The 18,874-nt window shown below is 43.0% G+C and overlaps 1 protein-coding gene across 3 annotated transcripts in view; it reads left to right on the top strand.

Annotated features, from left to right (window-relative positions):
- The window catches only part of PHIP (pleckstrin homology domain interacting protein), a 334,334-nt gene that overhangs the window by 99,119 nt on the left and 216,341 nt on the right, over positions 1-18,874 (top strand). For all 3 annotated transcript variants that reach the window (XM_065588082.1, XM_065588081.1, XM_065588080.1), the window contains exon 8: positions 17,530-17,751. In XM_065588082.1, the coding sequence (XP_065444154.1) occupies positions 17,530-17,751 (222 nt within the window). The remainder of the gene's footprint in view (positions 1-17,529; positions 17,752-18,874) is intronic.

Below are 18,874 nucleotides of genomic sequence, written 5' to 3'. Positions count from 1 at the left end.
CGGCACCAACACTGGGGCACTTGGTCCTGGCGGAATTCCATCAGACCGGTGACCTGGGCATGATAGAAGCACCCGACACACTGCCCCTCGGTACTGAGATCATGACACCGAGCCATTGCCGGGTACAGGTTATCTCCCCACATCATGCCATGCCCCTCCACTATCAAGTGGGGGTTCAGAAAGTGAACTGGAGGGGATTTCACAGTACTCCTCCCAAGCTCCATAAGTGACCCACTATCAACAGTGTCCGGGAATGTATCAGCAGATGGGATCACCACCATCTTGGTATGGCCATCCATGGGCACCTCCACCAGGCCCTATGCCACTGCAGTGGCCATAATGGGATCCCTGAGAGGCACACTGACAGAGTGCCTCACAGGCTTCAAGCATCGCCTCACAATCTTCCAGGCATTCGTCCTCAGCCACATCATGGAGGGCCTCAGAGCCTCAAGAAATGGTGGATCAAGAAGAGGACATGGAGGAGGAGATAACAGCAAAAGCTATATCCCTCTCTTCCTCAAACGAAGCAGTCCTACCTTCAGTACCTTCCATGGCAGATGACTTCTGCTTGTTTCAGGAACTGGCGAAAAGAGTAGCGGACACCCTCCACATACCATTGGAGGGAGGTCAAAGACACGCACCACCAGCTCATCGACATCCTGCACTCTTCGTCCTCCTCGAAAATCGCCCTCCCAATCAACAAGACTATCCTAGCCCCGCCTAAGACGGTGTGACAAACCCAGCATTGATAGCCCTGATGTGCAAGCAGCAGACAAGAAATATTATGTTCCCCATAAAGGAATCAGAGTTCCTTTTCACTCACTCGCCACCCAATTCCATCGTGGTGGACACTGTAAACTCTCATGGCCGACAACATCATTCCAGGGCAACTCCCTACGACAGAGACTGGAAGCGCCTTGATCTGTTTGGTAGGAAGGCGTATTCCTCAGCCACTTTACAATTTTATATTGCCAACTACCAGGTACTCATGGCAAAATACCATTACACAAATGATAAGTTAAATGACTTTATTGACAAGCTGCCAGAGAGTTCCCAAGATTCCTTCAAGGTGGTCATCCAGGAGGGGCAACTGGTCGCAAAAACATCATTGCAGTTGGTCCTCAATGCCACCGACATGGCTGCCAGATCCATCTCCACTATTGTGGTCATGAGACAGGAGTCATGGCTCTACCTCTCGGGATTCGCGAAGGAGGTGCAGACTTCAGTGGAGGACCTCCCCTTTGAGGGTGTGATGCTTTTCGCTGAGAAGACCAATGCCACTCTCCACTCCTTGAAGGATTCCAGGGCCACCTTCAGATCACTGGGAATCTGCACACCAGGGCAGAAGAGACATTTTAGCCCCCAATCCGAGCCCAGGCCTTATTCGTCTCAATTCCCATCACAGCATCACTATGCATCCCAAAGGACAAAGGGAAAATTCACTAAACAGAAACCTGGTTCTCAATTGTCGAGTCAACCTCCGGCCCCTAAGAACAACTGATGGGTAGGTCAAGGCACCCCAAGACTATTCCCCCACTACTTTCTGTGATCACGTATCCATTTGGCCACCGTTTGTCAGTGCTCCGCAGTGCCTGGGAGCGCATAATGTTGGACAGATGGGTCCTAGAGATCGTTAGATCAGTTTACTTAATCTACTTCACCTCCTTACCCGCTCCACCACAATCTTCCCTGTCCCTCTTCGGGGACCCTTCTTACGAGCGTCTACTGCGTCAGGAGATAGATCGACTCCTGCAGTTAGGAGCTATAGAACCAGTACCTCAACATCTGTGAGGCAAGGGGTTCTACTCTCGTTACTTCCTAATACGAAAAAGGAAGGGAGATTGGAGACCCATTCTGGACTTCAGAAATCTGAGGAAGTTTGTCAAAGCTCAGAAGTTCAAGGTGTCACCTTATTGACTATCATTCCATCACTGGGACAGGGAGACTGGTTTTCAGTCCTCGACCTACAGGCCGCCTACTTTCATATTTCAATACTACCGACTCAGACAGTTTCTCAGGTTTACACTCGGATGCCACCATTACCAATACAGAATCCTTCCCTTCGGACTTGCATTGGCTCTGAGAGTATTTTCCAAAGTTCTGTAAACGACAGCTGCTCATCTACGATCACAAGGGATAATGATCTATTCTTACCTGAACGATTGTCTCCTCAGAGCCCGGTCGCTTCAGGAGGCTCATTGAGCCACCAAGACCATGATATGCTTCTTCACAGAACTGGGCCAACAGATCAACATGGAAAAGTCGACTCTCAGACCAGTGCAAAGCCGGGAGTTCATAGGGGCTGACCTAGATGTGCTACAGGCCAAAGCTTTCCTACCTCAAGACAGGTTCCTATCCCTGGTCTCACTCAGATGCAGTCCTCAAATACCAGCCAGTCTCTGCCTCCGACAGATATCGCATGGGAGACGCCACATGCAGTGCCTCCAACTGTGGTTCAATGAACAGAGACAGTCTAGACAAACCCTGTCACTACCTCCCAGGATCAGAAACTGCCTGGCATGGTGGAAGAACCCAGCCAAAGCATGCAAAGGGATCCCCTTTTTACAAGGTGTCAGCATCGCTGCTCCTAACCACGGATGCACCGCTCATAGGTTGGTACATGCATTTAAATGGCCTCACGCCACAAGGCAAATGATCATCTGTGGAAATATCCCTACACATCAATCTCCTCTAATTGAGAGTGATCAGGAATGCCTTCGCCCATTTCCTCCCGCTGATCACATACGAAGATCCTAACAGACAACATAGCCTGCATGTATTACATCAGCTGCCAGGGAGGGGCCAAGTCGACCTCCCTATGCACAGAGTCTATGGAACTGGTGCATCTCTGGTCATCTTGTCTGTGGCTTACCTTCTGGGCACACAGAATTCGATAATGGACAAGCTCAGTCACAAATTCCCACATGAACATGAGTGGGAGATGCACCCATCATTACTCTCTGACTTGTTCACATGCATTCTACCTCAATAGGACAAAAGCCTTTAGGAATTTCCCTAGACTGTTCCTCTCCATGGTGTAAAGATCTAAGGGCTCAGCAATATCAGCCCAAAGACTCTCTAAGTGGGTCTCAAATTGCATCAGACTGCAACCAGATTCGTAACATGACACTTGCAGACTCCATCTGTGCACATTCCACAAGATTGATCTCATCTGTCACCTTCTTTAAGGATGTCCCTATCTCAGAGATCTGCAGAGCGGCGGCGTGGGCATCAATCCACACCTTCTCAGAACATTATGCCATCACTGGGGACTCTGCCTCTGATGCCATCTTTGGCTCCACAGTACTGTCATCTGTGACTGACCCGACTCCGAAGTCCCAGCCCTCCAAAAGGAGTACTGGTCGGGAGTCGTCTAGAGTGAAGCACCCATAGGGACACTACTCTAAGAAGAAGTTGTTTCTTACCTTGTGCAGTAAAGATGATTCTTTGAGATATGTGTCCCTATGGGTGCTCCACTACCTACCTTCCTCTCCTCTACTTTGGAGCTCTTCCTTCTGACTCTGTGATAGAGAAGGAACTGTGGTGGGTTAGCCAGCTAGCATCGTGGCGCAGCATGAGGAGAGAGAGCGCATGTGTGGGCCCAACAGACTGTGCTTCCAAAGTTCTCTGATCATCAGCACAGGGATGCAGACACATCTATAGTGGAGCATCCATAGGGGGACACATCTCAAAGAACCATCGTTACTGCACAAAGTGAGTTATTTCTTCATAGGAGCTGTGCAAAGCTGTCCAATGCGCTTTTAATATTTTTAATAGGTATTGGCACTTGGACTTTGTGTTGACTGGTCCAATATGAATTTGTATGCAGATGAGAAGCTACTGAAAGATAAACATAATGATCTTCACTGCTGCATCATTTGGCTACAGCATTTCCTGTTTAAGTCAGAAGGTGATGCCCTTCCAGGGGCTTTTCCCCTCAGATTTCTTTTCCTTTTTGTGTTTATCTTCCTCCCTGGATTGGACATTGCTAAACAGACACCTACAGTCTGCACTGGTGGCAACAAGTCCCAGAAATAATTTTTTCACTTGCTAGTTGTTTCCTGTGATTCAGTTCCACCAGTGCAGATGAACCACAAGTTGGAACCTCCGTAAAAGATATTTATAAGCCTCTATACTTGCATTTGTAGAGCTAAGTCACAGAACATAAGTGACAGTTAATAAGTATTTTTATTCAAAAGATAGTGGTGGTTTTACAGATAGCTCTAAAAATGTCATACAACACTGCTTTGTAAATTGGAATTTCTACTAGAAGTCTCTTTAGACAGTAAGATGGGTGCAGTGTCAAACTGTAAATGTGGCAGAAAATGAAGTCATAACTGACATCAATCATATTCTGTAAGAATGGAAGTGAATACAAATTATATAGAGCACATAAGCTAGGGAACTCTTTTGTTTTTATAGAGTGCCCAGTAGCTTAAGGCCTTCGTCTGTGATTTGGGACCCCTTTACATTACTGCAATACAGATAATGATACTTCCCATAAATTTGCTGATAATCACTACTTTGCTTCATAGAAAGCTAGCTGTTGCATTTGTACACAGATGAGTGCATGATTTTTCTTGATTCTTACTTTTGTTTTGAGTCCAAAGCTCAGCAAAAAATGACAAGGATGCAAGTTTGTCTGATTTTTTTAAACCAGTAATTTTAATCACATTTCTCTGAATAAAAGCATTTAGTTGCATGTCTGTTTGACAAGGCTTCTAGTTTTGAGATCTTGTGAATGTTAGTTGCCTGAAAAGTAAGAAACTAAACAATATGAAAGTTAAGAGAGTGTGGCTTACAAAAATTTGATGTGTTGCTATAGCAACATTTTCATCTTTTTTCAAAAGAGAAAATTGCTAGTGAAGTACATGATAGTGTAGTGGTAATGTGGGAAGAATGAAGCTCTAGGCCCAGCTATTGAAATATTTTAGGCATGAGACTATAAGTGGACCTACACAACAAGGAGGAAGCAAAATTGCTTAAAATGCGATTTTGTGGTAATAGGTTCAATATTGATTGTCTCACTAATTTTAATCTCCACTGCACAGTTTATAAGTAACTTTTTCCCCAGTTCCCAGGACCATTCGCTTATACAATCAAGCTGTTCCTTTCCCAGTGCTCTCTCCCTAATTTTGCTTGTAATTAACAAGACAATAACATGGAGTGAATTGGTGTTGTATAGGGAATTAGACTATTTGTATGACAGCTACCTCATTTGTTGCAGAAAGTGAATGAGGCAGGGGACTACAAGAAGAGAAAGGATGTATAGTGGTTAAGGCAACTGCATTCTGTCCCTGCCTCTCATGGACTTTCTGTGCAATTCTGGGCAAGTCACTTAAACACATGTTCACAGCTGGCCACTATTTGGTGTATTTCATTCTAGGTGTCCAGTGTGAGACCTGGAGCCTTATTTTCAGAAGTGCTGAGCATGGAGGACTGCAACTGAAGTTAGTGGGAGCTGCAGATGCCCAGCACTTCTGCCAATAAGACATTCTTGAGAGCTGAGCACAGGATTGAGAGTCAGGAGGCCTTGAGCTCTAATTCTGGCTGAAATTAAACACAAAATGCATATACTATGATATACTTAAGCATATTTATTATTCAAACATTAAGTGGATTAAAAACTAACTGATAAGTCTCAAAATGTAATTGTAAACAGGGAATAATCATCCAGTGGGTGTTTCTCTCTTGGGGTCTTGCAAGGATTGGTTCTTGGCTCCGTACTATTTAACAGTTTTTTATCAGTGACCTGGAGGAAACATACAACACCAATTCATTCCATGTTATTGTCTTGTTAATTACTAATAAAGTTTTCAGGTGACACAGACTGGGGAAGTTGTGAATAATGAAGAGGGCAGGTCACTTTTAGAGAAATCTGGATCATTTGGGTATACCGGGCACAATCAATATGTGTTTTAATACAGCCAAATGTAACTAGGAAGAAAAAAATGCAGTTCATGCTTACAGGATGGCAGACCCTTTTCTGGTAAGCAGTGACTCTGCAAGAGACTTCGGGATCATAGTGGGTAATCAGCTGAATCTGAGCTTGAAGTGTGACTCTGGATACATCTACACTACAAAAAAAGGCCTGTGGCAGAGAGTCTCAGAACCAGGATCAACTGATTTGGTCTTGCGGAGCTTGTACTACAGGGCTAAAAATATCAGTGTGGAAATTTGGGCTCAGGCTTAAGCCTGGGCTCTGAAAACCAACAAGGGGGAAGGATCGTGGAGCCCAAACATCTGCACTGCTATTTTTAGTCCTGGAACTTGAGCCTGACTCAGTTGACCCAGGCTCTCAGACTTGCTGCCATGTGGTGTGGGGATCCCCCCACCCCCCCATATACAGGCATATCCTCCGTGGCTAAAAGAGCTAATGCAATCTTTGGATGTATAAATGGGAATATCAAGTACGATAATTTTTAGCAACCTTTGATTTTACAGCATCTATTACGGGGTTGCAAAACTGTATGGAGAGCCGGGAAGGGAAGGCTTTGCCTCCCTAAACAGCCTGGCCCCTGCCCTCTATCTGATCCCCTCCCACTTCCCACCTCCTGACTGCCCCCCTCAGAGCCCCAGCCCATCCAACCCCCCCTGCTCCCTGTCCCCTGACTGCCCAACGCATATCCACACCCCTGCCCCCAGACAGGCCCCCCGGGACTCCCAGGCCTATCCAACCTCCCCATTCCCCGTCCCCTGACCGCCCCCTCCCCCCAGAACCTCCTCCCCATCCAACCGCCCCCTGTCCCCTGACTGCTCCCCGGAATCCCCTGCCCCTTATCCAACCCCCGAGTCCCCTTACCATGCCGGTCTGGAAGCTGCGCCACCCGGCCGGAGCCAGACACGCTGCCGCGCTGCCCACCTCTGATCTATTACAAAGTTTGACCAAACCAATTTTAATGTGGATAGACCTGCTCAGTTAATACTGAGATGGTTGCAATAGGAGTGCAAGTATTTTAAAATTTTCAGAATTCTGAATTCATTTATCTTCTATTCCATTATTTTATTTTTACAACATTCCAACATCTTGATGCAATAAGTTAACTGGGAGAGAACCTCTGTTAAAAACAGAGATTTCAGGTAGAAATCTAGATCTTCAATTCTGAATGCTAGAAAAGGAAGAAAACTGAAGATTATGATCTTTCTGCCTCATGTTAGTGAAGTAATAGGTTCCATAGCATCTCAATCATTTTTTTTATTTTACTCTGGTGTGGATCCAATTTTTTTGTTTGTTAGATCAGCCAGACTTCCACTCTGGCAGTGGTGTCATCAGTCTGTAGTCTGTCATGTTCCCCCTAAAAACATCTTGAATTATTTTGGTAAATTCTGAGCCCCTCAGTAGATTTCCTTGCTGTGTAAAACAGATAGTATGTTTTAATGAAGGTTCTTCTCAATTCCAGCATATTTGTAGTAGACAGATGCAAGTGTAGAGACATTTCTCTTCCTTAGAATTCTACTGAGTATTGTTGGGAAGATGGGGCATCAGATACCCTTTTCAGTCAGCTAACCAGGAGGCAGCTGATGGCTGCAGAAGAAATTTTGAACTTTTAAGTCACATTGGAGGATGGTTAGGTCTTCTTTTTTCTCCCATTAACTTTTAGTATGCTGAACAACCGTGTATGAGAAATCTGGAACACTTGCACAAAAGAAACTTTAATCGTCTTTTACATTAGTCTGAGCACTTGGCAGAATTTTCCATATGATACTTTTCTTTGCATTTTTGGGTGGTATCTTCAGCAACTTGGATACAGTATTCTGCAGTTAGTTTAATCTGTTTTCGTGTCACAGCAGCCTCTGGTTGCTGGAAGGAAAAACTAAAGGAAAAGTTCTGCTCAGCTCCTGTAGCCCAGGGATGGAGTATGCTTAGTCCAGGTGGCATCTTCGGCTAATTTAGCTGCCAAACTCGAACAAGTCTCTACTGAGCCTGTGAGAGCTGAGGTTTCTCAGAGGATTATAATTTGGTCAGATTTGGGTGGCTCTTCATAGGGATGGCAAAAGGCACATCCCTGACACCCAGGTGATTCTTCCCCACTGCCACCCACCTCTTGCCCAAATTCAGGCCCCTGCTCCAAATCATGGAGAGGCTAGAGCTTCTCAGCACAACAGTTAAAAAAACTCAGTATGGGCCAAACAACTTGTTTTTCCCTAATTTCGTTTCCGGAAGTTGCTGACCTGGTTTTGCTGAATCTTTTTTTTTTTTTTTTTTTTAATTCAGCTTGAAGCAGATACCTGGCATAGAAAATTTCAGACTGAACAATTTAATTTTGGCAAAGTTGATAAGAAACTGAAAACAAGGTCTTGTACAGTAACTCCTCACTTAACGTTGTCCTGGTTAACATTGTTTCTTCATTGTTACATTGCTGATCAATTAGAGAACATGCTTGTTTAAAGTTGTACAATGCTCCCTTATAACGTTGTTTGGCAAGCACCTGCTTTGTCCACTGCTTGCAGGAAGAGCAGCCCGTTGGAGCTAGCTGGTGGGGGCTTGGAACTAGGGTGGACCGGCAGCCCCCCTATCAGCTCCCCTAAATTCCCCTATCAGTTGCTGGGCAGTTCAGCTATCCCTCCCCCCAATGCTGTGTGCTGCTTCTCCAGGGGTGGGGATGGGACGGGACGGGACAGGACAGGGCTCAGAATGGAGGAAGCTTGCTGGCAGCAGCTGCTGTCTCAACTTGCTGATCTACTTAAAAAGGCAGTGTACTTAGAGTGGGGTCAGCATACTTAAAGGGGCAATGCACGTCTCTCTCTCTCACACACAGTGTGTATCTCTGTCTCTCTCTCTGTTACCCCCCCCCCAACACTGTGTCTCTATCTATCTTTGCCATGCTGTCTCTCCTCCCTCCATTCCTGCTCCCTTGTAGAGTGTGAGGCTACATTAACAACAATGTGTTAACCCTTGAGGGCTCTACCGAGTGCTAGTTCATCATTTAGCAGTAAGGCAGTCCCTGGGAAATATCCCACCCTCTGATTTCACCACCTCAACCAAGCTTCACAATCATCATTTCTGTGTACAGTATTAAATTGTTTGTTTAAAACTTATAGTGTATATATGTGTGTGTGTGTGTATATATATATATATATATATATATAGCCTTTTGTCTGGCGAAAAACATTTCCGTGGAACCTAACTCCCTCCCTCTCCCCCATTTACATTAATTCTTATGGGGAAATTGGATTCGCTTAACATCATTTCGCTTAAAGTAGCATTTTTCAGGAACATAACTACAATGTTAAGCGAGGAATTACTGTAATTGAAAGTGTTAAGCAGCCTTAGCTATAGGCATCACTTCCAGCACTACCATGACACTAACTGTACCTGACAATAACTGTACATGACATAGTTACGAGTTACAAGAGATACCTTATGTGTGTAAATGAGAGGGAGAGAAATCTCTGACATATAGTTAAATATTCTGAAAAGTAATTTCTCTATACACAAGCAGTGTTGATTTCAGTATTCGTAACGTTAACAAGGGATAGCTACAAAGGAACGAACTAATGGTTCGAGTAGTATGCTCTCACGCCTTTGGCAGTGACCTATGCTCAGTGTTTCAAAGAAAAGTGAAATGCCCTTTCTTTCTCTTTTTATAATACCTCTAGTGAATTGTGCAATACTTTCCTATTGGGCAGGGGTGAGTGGGGAATCTTTTCCTGACATTAGCTAAACAATCTGGTTCTTTCCTGAAGCATCAAAACTGATAACCCTCATTTTGTTCTAGCTGTAGTAGTGAACTGCGGATGATATATTTATTTCATATATCTAATCTTTTCTGAATTTTATTAAGCTATTTACCTCAGTATCTTGTGGCAGTGAATTACTTTTGTTAATTATGTTGCATTAGACTTCATATATTTGAACAGTGCTGCTGTTTCATTTTATAAAGTGCGCACAAGTGTGTATTCAAATGGTTTCTCTACCACTCATTTTTACATTCTTGTCTCCATGTTAAATATTTAGACTTCTTTAAAGATGGAGCCCCTATCGCATGCACATCCCTATGTTTTGTTGACCTTCTTTAGATTTTTCTGTTTGCTGTGGAACTGTGGTATACTGCAGTAATGGGGGTATGAAACTATCCTGGAAAGAGACATACATGGGAAAGTTCAGTACTACTGAAGTAAAACTTGAACTGAGGATAAAGCAATAGAATATATTGGGATGCAAATCCCAGTGCATAAAAAAGCAAACTATGTGATATATTATAGCCCTCTAGATCAAAATAGTACACAATATTGAGAGAGATCACATGCCATCAGACTACTAAAACAGGAATGTACAAATTCAAATATTTACTGCCCTAATTTCACATTGGGACATAGTTTGGAGAAGCAACGCTGTAATAATTGAAAGTTTGTTTTTAAAAATAGTTTTTTGTTTGTGCTTCTTTGCTCTTTTCTCAAATGATTCATTCAGATTTTGCTACTTGGTTTTTAGGTTGTCAGATTCCATCCTATTTAAATACTTTAGTGTGTATTTTGATAGGTTAATAACATCCTCATCTTCATCTTCATCTCTGTTTATTTTGGATAAAATCAAGCAGAAACTGTCTTATTGTTTAAACTTGTGCATTCAGCCTTTTACACTTAAATGTGTGTAACTGTGTTCTCTGACTTTCATTCTTCTTTAATTTAGTCTAGTAACCTCTCATCTTTATTTTCCTTGTGTGTGTGACATACATAGAATGTACTATAATAGTAATTTTTGTATTTAAAGTACACATGTTCTAATTATATAGTATCAGAGGGGTAGCCGTGTTAGTCTGGATCTGTAAAAAGCAACAGAGTCCTGTGGCACCTTATAGACTAACAGATGTATTGGAGCATAAGCTTTCGTGGGTCTGACGAAGTGGGTATTCGCCCACGAAAGCTTATGCTCCAATACGTCTGTTAGTCTATAAGGTGCCACAGGACTCTCAATTGCGTTCTAATTATAATAATTTGTATATACAGAATATGCATATTAGACTGCATCTTAAAATTGGAGCCCTGAGCGATACAAAATGTATATCCGCAGATAGAAAGCTGATATCTGCAGAGCTGCAGGGCTCCAGTGACAATGAACAAGACCAGCAGGACTATGGCCAGTGACTGGGCCAGGAACTGCAGCGGCAACAGCAGCAGCATGTTGGGCCACCGCTCGTAGGAGCCAGCATCCAGCCTGGGCAGCTCCAGCATGGCTGTGCTTCCCCAAGCCCTGCCCACTGGGCCGGGCACCAGGTTCACTGGCAGCTATCACTGGTCATGTGTGCAAGCAGCTGACAGGCCCTGAGACAGGAGTCTCACACCGCTGCGAGTGGCAGCCCAACATGCTGCTGCTTTTGACATTGCAGTTCCTAGCCTGGTCACTTGCCATGGCCCAGCCCTGCTAGTCTTGCTCATTGTTGCGAGATCTCTGCAGCTCCATGGATATCTGCTTTATATCCGTGGATATACATTTTGTATCCGCGCCGAGCTCTACTTAGAATTTCACTAAAATGCTAATTTGATTTCACTACAATGCTAATTCTATACTTATATTAACAGGAGCAATTTTTGTAGTATCTTTTTAATAGAACAACATATCTTGATGGAAAGAAACAGAAAATAAATATTTTAAGAATAGATATGAAAAGACTCTTTGCAAAACTAGTTTTGTAAAGAACAGAGTCTGGAAATGTGTTGGTTTTTTCAGAAGTTCTAGATGGCTCAATTCTGTCTTCTATGATAGTTAGAGAACTAGTATCAGACCAGTGTTACCAAATCTGAAGAATTTGTTCCCACCTTTGAAGTATCCTGAAAATCTTTTAGAATATCTTTCTTTATCTTCAAAATTTAGTATGTGACCCCAAGTTTTATTTATTTCACCACCTTCAAACTGGGCTCTGAATACAGAATTACACGTCTACCCCGATATAACGCTGTCCTCAGGAGCCAAAAAATCTTACCGCGTTATAGGTGAAATTGCATTATAGCGAACTTGCTTTGATCCACCGGAGTGCGCAGCCCTGCCCCCCCGGAGCGCCGCTTTACTGCGTTATATCTGAATTCGTGTTATATTGGGTCGCGTTATATCGGGGTAGAGGTGTATTAATTTCCTTGTTGACATTTTAATGGTGGTCACCACCAGAATTTTTCCCAAATGTAATTACTTTATCTTCATAACACAGTTGTCAGATAAGATGTTATTATCTCCATTTCACAGATGGGAAGTAGAGGCACAGAGAGACTAACCAAATTCTTGGTGCCCTACTTGAGATATCTAGGGCCTGTTTTTTTCCAGAGTATTTAGTATTATAAAATACTTCATATGTTCAGAGCAGAGCTATCATTGACTTCATTTTGCTGTGAGTGCTTAGTACTTCTGCAAATCAGACCCCAGGGTCTCAATTTGGGCACCCAGAACATAAGGAATGTGAAAAATTTGCATAAATGACTTGTCCAACACGTCATTCAACTTCTGCAACAGCCTCATGGACTACAGTGGGGTTGAAACCTTTAGACATACAGACAGATGTCTACCACTACGCTCATAGTATCTGATAACAGTTGTAGGTTGTCCACCTCTGTGACTGGACCAACCACTAGAGAGGGTGATAAAATCTACATTTTGCCAGCCATTTTTACAGCTGTTTGCAGACAGCATCAGAAGAATTTCAAAATTTTAGAATCTTGGTTCTATTCTATTCTTGGTTCTGGAGGGGAGAGTGTTCTAGTGCATGGGTTCCCAAACTGTGGTACGTGTACCACTGGTCATATGTGAGTATATTGGAAGTGACCCTCTACAACAGGCTGGTCTGTTCCCTTTAAGGTGTAATTGGGTTTGGGCCAACAAACCCACCACTGTTCCATGACGTGGCCCCTTTTAAGGAAACAGGTATTCAAGGGAGTAGCAAACTAGTTGGGCAGTGGGGTCAGATGTTAATCATGTATTTACCTCCATAACATGATAAAACTCAGGTGCTGGGTGACTCCAAGAGTCACAGGGCAGACAGCCTGGAGAAGAGAAGGAGAGCATCAATTCAGATCAGGGGTTCTCTGGCTTGGAAACCAGAAGGGAGACTGGTGGGCTGGGGAAGCCTGCCTGAATCACAGCACAACCCAAGGAGGGCTGTGAGGCCCCAGAACCAAGGGAAAGAAGTACATGAGTTCAAGGACCAAGGGAGGCTGTGTGGAATGGGATTGGAATCTGGATACTGGTGGGGTGGGGAAGTATACTTGAATCACAGCACGGCCCCATAAAGGAGGGCTGTGGAATCCCTCAACCAAGAGAAAGGAGTTGTGAATTTGAGGACCAGGGTACTCGAGTTATTTACTAATTGTAGACAGAGCTGCTCTCCCTGGTACTGCTGGTCTCTTTTGCACTCTCCTTTTTCTCTTTAGTTTTATCTCAGTTCCTTGACTAGATTCTTCTCAGACTTTCTCATGTCCATATTAATCTTTCCTCCCTTGCCACCATGTCAAGGCCCCCTACTGTTGTTGTTACTGTAGCATCCTCCTTTTCTAACTGTCAAGGAACTTTCTTACAATATTTCATCCTTTCTCCTCTATCTAGGACATCACCCAAATCATTCCAGTTTCCGCTTTAATAATAATAGAAAAAAAATCATCCCATATATATTACTTTATACTTCGCATATTATTTGGATGGGAAGAGAGAGTAGGTTCTTTCTAGGCTGCTGTCATTCTGTAAATCTAACTTGTAGGCATGGCACATATCATGTGATACCAGAACTCAAGGCCCAGAATCCCCTCTTCTCTTGCAGTCCCTCTTAATTAATTAATTACCGTATTTTCCGGCGTATAAGGCGACCTTGTAACCCAGGAAAATCTTCTAAAAAATCGGGGGTAGTCTTATACGCTGGGTGCTGAAACTTCCGAGCCGGACTGGAGAATCTGCGGTCACCGCATATGGTGGGGGGAGCTCAAAAACGGCCGCGGCCGCATGAAAGCAGCAAGGGCGGAGCAAGCTGCAGGCATCCGGGACGCCCAGGGTATGGCAAAAAGAGAGAGAGCGGTGCTGTGCCCAGAAAAACACGCCTCTTTCACCCGTCTGGTCCGCCCTTGTATCCTATTACCTCCTTCTCTGCCTCTCAGATCTCGCTCCTGAGGACTGCAGTGAAGCGGCGCAGGCGCGCATGTGCGAGATCTGAGAGGCAGAGAAGGAGGTAATAGGATACAAGGGCGGGCCAGACGGGTGAAAGAGGCGTGTTTGCGCTACCGCTCTGATAGTCTTGGAGACAGGGAGGGCTGAGCAGGCAGGGAGAGCTGACCAATCCAAGCAGGCTTTGTATACAACAACCAGCCAATCGCCGGTAAGGTACATTGCTTGCCGTGATTGGCTGGTTGTTGTATACTGGGTACCACATACAGTACAGCACCAGTATCTGTACCTGTTCATACAGTACAGCACCAGTATCTGTACCTGTTCATACAGTATAGCACCAGTACATACAGTACAGTATACAAATGTCCAACAGTCAAAACCCCATCATGGCTCCACCAGCAAGAAGAAAGAAATATGAAGCCAGTTTCAAACATAAAGTTGTAAACTTTGCCATGGAACATAATAACTGCGCTGCTGCAAGACAATATGGAGTAACAGAAAAGATGGTTCGGGACTGGAAAGCAAATGAAAAAGCATTAAAGAGTATGCCAAGGGGTAAGTGTGCATTAAGAAGAGGCACCCCACATTGGCCAGAACTCGAAAAACATGTAGCAGACATGGTGAATGAGCATCGCCAAAATGGTTATGTAGTGACACGAAATAAAATACGTTTGTTTGCACTTCAGTGGGCCAAATCTAACCCAGATCACAGCAACAGATTTAAGGCCACTGTATCCTGGTGTACTAGATTCATGGAAAGGCATAATATGGTACTGAGGCAAAAGACGAAAATTGCCCAAAAATTACCTGCAGATCTTGATAGCAAAGTAAATAGTTTCCATCAATACATAATACAACAGCGCACTAAACATGGCTATGCGTTAAGTAGTATTGGAAATATGGATGAAACTCCAATGAATTTTGATATGGTTGGAAATAAAACTGTCCATCAAAAAGGTGAAAAAACAATTTTAATTAAAACAACAGGACATGAGAAGTCCAGTTTTACAGTGGTACTAGGATGCACAGCTGATGGCGCCAAACTGAGACCAATGATTATTTTTAAAAGAAAAACAATGCCGAAACTCAAGTTCCCTGTTGGTTGTTTTGTACATGTGAATGAAAAAGGCTGGATGGATGAAGAAGGGGTAAAGCTATGGCTTGATAATGTATGGAGCAGGCGACCAGGTGGACTTATTCAAAAATGTAGTCTACTGGTGTGGGATATGTTCAGGGCTCATTTAACTCCCAGCACCAAGCAAAGGCTTGCAAGACTAAACACAGATGCGGCAGTTATTCCTGCAGGATTGACATCGTTGGTACAGCCACTGGATGTGTGCCTAAACAAGCCGTTTAAAGATCGCATTCGAGAACAGTGGAGTGAATGGATGGTTAGCGGCGAAAAGTCATTCACAAAAGGAGGAAACATGCGTGCTCCACAGTTGGATGTTTTGTGCAAGTTTGTCATAAAAGCCTGGAATGATATTGATGCAGAAACAGTAATCAAGTCTTTCAAGAAGTGTGGCATATCAAATTCATTAGATGGTATGGAGGACGACTACTTGTGGCAAGATGAAGAGGAAGCCGAAGCTGAGACCACACCATCTGATACGGAATTCGATCCATACGATGACTGCCTTACAAATGTATCACAAGATGTCATTGATGTACTTATGATATCAGATGACGAACAGGAGGATTTTGAAGGCTTTTAAAGGGAAACTGTCATGCCAGCAAAACCTGTAAAAATACCGTAGCTTGCAGTTATGATGGGCGTTGCTAACTCGCCAGGGACTTGCCCGGCACTTGCTCTCTCTCTATTGTTTGTTATCTTCCTCCTATCATCATCAGTTCCAGTTTGGTTGACAGCTTAGAAAACAAACAGCATGGCAGCTCCCATGGGTTTATTGTCTTATCCTTCCTTTCAGCTTTAGAGTGAATTAGGAAAAGTTTAATCCACTTGCACTGTTTTATGTTTACATGTTTGATGACAAACAGCCTTATGTTTATAAATGACAGTTTTCCTGCTAAGTACCTGCATGTCATAAGCATTTGAATTAAAATTACCATATTGAAATCAAATCTGATGTTTTTTTAATTTTTATTTGGTGTGCGTTGGAAGAGGGGTAGTCTTATACGGCGAGTATATCCCAAACTCTATATTTTAATTGGAAAAGTTGGGGGTCGTCTTATACGCCGAGTCGTCTTATACGCCAGAAAATACGGTATATCTACGTGCCAGCATAAACCTGGGCCTCATAGATGTGCTGCAACAAATTGGATTTTTTTTAGCTGAGTTATAACTGGAACCTGTTCAATTTTACAAAAAGTGGTGATGACAGATGTCTGATTCTCATCCATGGTCTCTGATTAGAGTTCATAAAACATTAGTTGTTAACTTTCCGGGGTGAAGTTTTTAACTTGCTGGGGTGTATATCCCTATGGAGAGGAAGAATAGTCCCAGTGGTAAGGGCCTGTGACTCCGGAAATATGGGCTCAATTCCCTGCTCTGTCACAGACTTCCTGTGCGACTAAAGCAAGTCATATAGGGCCCAATTTTTAAAAGTATTTATGTGCAGATAGGCACTTAGTGGGATTTTCAAAAGCACTGAGGTGTCTGACACTAGTTACCTATCTACATCTTTGTGCTCTCTGGGACGGTATGGACAGACCTTTCATTTGTTCCCAGGGTCTTGGATTTCATTTAAACCAAAACCAAAACATCTATTATGGTTTCAAAGGAAACCGTCAAAATGTGAATTTACTGTAACTGGGACAGAAATGTCTGCCTGAGTTTGCAGAGATCCTGGAGCAGCTCTGAGTGTTGTGAATTGCCCCATTCATCTCAATGGGCATTAATAAAGATTTTTTTTTATGCTTTAAAAGTTGTCTGTTTCACTGCATATTAAAGCATGCCGGAAAGGTGAGGAAATATATTCTGAAGATATACGGTAGCATTTCTTAAATTGGGAGTGCATGAAGGACTAGCTGGCGCAGAGAGAGAATAGAAATACAGGTATAGCATAAAATATTAAATTTAACATAAAATAAATACAAGGAACACTGTACTGATTCATTATTAATTTTCATATTAAATATAACTTCAGTTTTAAAATATAAAAACTGTTTGCAGTATCTACAGTTTGTTGCCCTGGCGTTTTGCAGAAACTAAAAGACCTTGCTAAAGAATTTAGATCCAGCTTGCTGCAGGGCTTGTGTGTATAGATGCATAATTTGTATATACTGTTCGCACTTAGCATACTTTGTATTCTGCTTGCACATTCTTCTGCAGCTTTCCTCTGCAGCTTTCCTCAATATATTCAGACTGTAGTGAGAAGTGGTTTACAATGAATGTCACAAATTTTGTTGTTTTAGTTAAATAACATAGGTATGGAACATCAGAAGAGATAATTATATGGTTGTGATGATTGCTGCCTTGTTTTTAGGGTTCTGATGATTGCCTTGTAAAAATCTGGGCAACAGATGATGGAAGGTTGTTGACAACTTTAAGAGGACATGCAGCTGAAATATCTGACATGGCTGTGAACTATGAAAACACCATGATTGCTGCAGGGAGCTGTGATAAAATGATCAGAGTTTGGTGTCTTCGAACATGTGCACCCTTAGCAGTTTTGCAGGGTCACAGTGCATCCATAACATCACTACAGGTAACAATCTTTCTGTCTTTCTACAAATCACATAAGTGAGGAAGTGGATTGCAGCAATAACAGTTTTTTTCTGTGAAGTTTGTTTTAGTAAGAAATGTGCAACAGGTAATTCAATTGTAAAGGATGGACAAGGAGCTTTGAAAAATTGAGTGGTCCCTTTAGTTATTTTTTTGTGTGTGTGTCATAAATGTGCGACAGACTCAAGACATGATTTTTGTCCCGAAGATCTGATCCCGAAGATTCTGTTCTGATTCTGCAAAAACACATGCTTCCCTTTATGCACATGTATAGTCCTGTTGAAGTCAGTGGGACTACTTGTATATAAAGTTAGGTACGTAAGTCTTTGCAGGACCAACACCTAAGTTATGCACAAGTGATGATAAATATTGGGTGTGGTAGAGAGAAGATTGTCAAGCATTAAAAGAACAAGTTCATTAGATGATTTGTTTAATAATTCACAGCACTTGTCATTTATAAAAGAGAGCTTATTGTAAGGCTGTTTCTATTCCTTATATTTGTAAAGGTTTTTCCTTGGGTGCTTTCCCTATTGGTGTTTCACTCTAGGTGCACATGCACCCAAGATTGGAGATTTTTTGCTAGCGGTGCCTGCTTCATCAGTGCATACTTGGACTGAGATGTAGCTCTCGGGTTTTTTTTTTGTTTTTTTGTTTTTTTCAGTTCAGTATCTTTGGACTGTATTTTTAAGAACTTAAATGTTTGTGCAAAATAAAATCCATACCCCTCCTTCTTTTGTTTAGTATTATGTGAATTGATTATGCTAAAATCTCCCGGCTTCAGATACTGTGAAGTGAGCCCTTCCCTCTCAGTGATGACTCTACTTGCTGCCTTTTTTGTTTGAGGAGACATGAGACTCGCCTAAAGTGCAGTATCTGTAGGTTATTTTCCGAAAGAACAAGCAATTCCAGGGAGATGAGGCTAAAAATGTGGGGGTTTTGTTTTTTGTTTTTTCCCCTCTCCAAGTGGTCAGCCTCAAATTTGGGCCCACCTGATGCCCCTGTACAATGGACAGAAGAGCCAGAGTGTGCTTCTTTCAGCTTGGCATTGGTTAGCTCCAGAGCGCATGCAGTTAAGCTTACCTTAAAGGATAGGAGGGGCCAGGGGA

The sequence above is a fragment of the Chrysemys picta genome, chromosome 3, assembly GCF_011386835.1.
Source record: "Chrysemys picta bellii isolate R12L10 chromosome 3, ASM1138683v2, whole genome shotgun sequence".
NCBI classification, from domain to species: Eukaryota; Metazoa; Chordata; order Testudines; family Emydidae; genus Chrysemys; species Chrysemys picta.
Note: the sequence above shows the minus strand (reverse complement) of the source record. Positions and strands in the feature narration are given on the sequence as shown.